Source organism: Etheostoma spectabile, chromosome 9 (assembly GCF_008692095.1).
Source record: "Etheostoma spectabile isolate EspeVRDwgs_2016 chromosome 9, UIUC_Espe_1.0, whole genome shotgun sequence".
Lineage (NCBI taxonomy): Eukaryota > Metazoa > Chordata > Actinopteri > Perciformes > Percidae > Etheostoma > Etheostoma spectabile.
The window spans coordinates 3,899,463-3,902,060 of record NC_045741.1 but is presented as its reverse complement, the minus strand read 5'-3'; the positions used below and the strand labels follow the sequence as shown (position 1 = coordinate 3,902,060).

The window sequence follows — 2,598 nt, the reverse complement described above, 5'->3', positions numbered from 1 at the left end:
TTTATGAGGTTGTTTAACATTATTATGTGTCCCCCCAGCCTGTCTATGGGCCCCCAGTGGCTACAAATGGTGATAGGTGTAAACCGAGCCCTGGGTATCCTGCTCTGTCTTTAAAAAAAATGAAAGCTCAGATGGGCTGATCTGGAATCTTGCCCCTTATGAGGTCATAAAGGGAAAGGTTACCTCCCCTTTCTCCGCTTTGCCCACCCAGAGAATTTGGCCCACACATGAGAGAGAGACATCATGGCTTTCAAATGGCAGTTGGTCAAGGCCACACCCCCAGCCTCCACCTTGCCCCCCCTCCTCCTCCTCCCCCTCCTCCTCCTCCTCACAAACTAGAGACCCAGAAATGGCACATACTAAGGAAAGCTCACTGTGGGACTGGCTCTGGTGGCTGGAATTCTGCACCAAGGCTGAATTTTGGAAAAGAGACTTCAGATACAGTATTAGGGACCACTAAGGTCTATATAAAAGAGACTTCAGATACAGTATTAGGGACCACTAAGGTCTATATAAAAGAGACTTCAGATACAGTATTAGGGGACCACTAAGGTCTATATAAAAGAGACTTCTGATACAGTATTAGGGGACCACTAAGGTCTATGCAAAAGAGACTTCAGATACAGTATTAGGGGACCACTAAGGTCTATATAAAAGAGACTTCTGATACTATATTAGGGGACCACTGGGGTCTTTATAAAAGAGACTTCAGATACAGTATTAGGGGACCACTGGGGTCTATACAAAAGTATCCAAAAAGCAACATGTCATGGGACCTTTAAAGTTAAATATGTGTGTTGCAGTACCTCCACGTGGCCGCTGGGGGCAGCCGAGTTACTGTTTACAGGCAGTCAGCAGCTGGCTACACGAGCTCTTAGCTGGTAGCGTGGAGTTGAAACCAGAGACACGGCGAGGAGGTCGCTGTAGTAGTTTTTTTTCTTCCTAAAGTCACAGAAAACTCGCAGGGGGACATACTCAGCGTGCGTAGTCTATATGGTGGCTGCCTACAGACTCTGAGGCAACTACTTGTGGATATGAAACACTCGTTCGGGGCGGAAGACAACATTTAGCTCGCTGACTTCTGCATGGTCGCTAGCTAGCTAACGGTTAGCTTCAGGAGCTACTTGGCTAGCTGGCTATCGAGGTCCAGCCCAAAAGTTGTTTACCCCAAGTTGTGGATGTGGTCTCCCCCAAAGCTTTTTGCGAATTTTCCCTGGGATAAGCGAGTAAGGACCAAATATTCACACTGGATTTAAAATTGTGCACTGTTAGGAAACTAGCAGGATGTCCACAGAGGTTGAGTATAGTCAGGTTGGTTCGGGTTTGACAGCGGCCAGCTTCGGCGGAGCGGAGGAGAAGAACCAAAACAAGTCCGAGGGGGCTCGAGAACAAGAAGAAAAGCCACAGAAAGGCTCGGGAAAGCAGCTAGCGGAAGACCACAGCTCCGAGGGAGCGAAGAGCCCGACGGACACGCACAAGAAATGCAAAGAAAACGATAAAGAAAATGACCAAAGCAGCAATGCTGACTCGGCTGTCGAGGCGGTGAAGAGGAAAGTTGTCGAAGCTCCTCCGCCGAAAGTCAACCCCTGGACTAAGAGGACCACGGGCAGGGTGCCAAGCAACAATATCAACTCCAGCTCCCAAGAGAAAGGTCAGTACATTCCTTCTCATTAAAACACAACAGGGACTAAACTGTTGACAATATGGTTAACGTTACAGCTCAACCACAGCAGCCCCAGCAGCAGCTGTCTGAGCACGTTGTTGCAGCATTTTGACAGCTCACCGCACGGAAATCCACTTGAATCTCTGTCACACCTAATTTGACCTTTTTTAAATAGGTGAACGGCGTGTTTAAAGCTGAATGTCAAGAGGTGTTGGTAGTGGCATATTTGCCCCATCCCCCCCTCCTGTGCTCGGGTTGCTCCGGAGCACCACGTGTTGACTGCTGACAACTGCTGCTACTTTTTGCCTGAAACTTAGCGACTAGCAGCGGGGGATACCGGTGAGGAATGGGGTTAATGTTGGTTAAATGCAGCACATGACCAAGAACAAACTGAGCCCGAAGTCAGCCTCATGTTTGTGCTGTCTCGGGTGTATATCTGTAAAAAAGAAGCTAAGACAGGCAGGCTAACTGCTGCTGCTGTAAAGACACGTTTTGCACGTCCAATGGCCTGGCTGGCTGCAGTTCCTCCCACCAGCCTGCTGCTTCCCTCTGTCACTAGTCAAAGTATGGGATCAAGGTGGCAGGACAGGTGGAGGGTTCAAGTAGGTTAGAGGTGTGAAGTACAAATGTTGAAGTACTTGAGTCTTTTCTTTTTTTATGCCACTTTCTATTTCTACTCCACCACATCTTTAGTTACTGTACAAATGAACCCTCATGTTGTCCTCATGTCCTACATCAATGTTCTTTTCAATTACCCAAAATAACATGATTGATTCCACACAACATTCTTTGTCAAGTAAAAAAACTATACGTTCATTCATTTTGGGATGTCTTATTCAACTTTATAGCATTTGAAAAACAAATTGAAGTGGTTCTGAAATAGTATTGATTAAAAGATCAACATCCATTCCTTTAATTTTAGTCTAAATAATTCC

At 46.6% G+C, this 2,598-nt stretch overlaps 1 protein-coding gene across 8 annotated transcripts in view; it reads left to right on the top strand.

The window, feature by feature from the left end:
* Nucleotides 1-845: 845 nt before the first annotated feature.
* larp1b (La ribonucleoprotein 1B) overlaps nt 846-2,598 on the top strand; it is a 39,492-nt gene continuing 37,739 nt past the window's right edge. For 4 of the 8 annotated variants that reach the window (XM_032526507.1, XM_032526504.1, XM_032526500.1 and 1 more), the window contains exon 1: nt 847-1,651. In XM_032526507.1, the coding sequence (XP_032382398.1) occupies nt 1,285-1,651 (367 nt within the window). In that variant the 5' untranslated portion in view covers nt 847-1,284. Of the gene's footprint in view, nt 1,652-2,598 lie in introns of all 8 variants that reach the window. The other 4 variants (XM_032526503.1, XM_032526505.1, XM_032526502.1 and 1 more) reach the window with 2 other exon arrangements.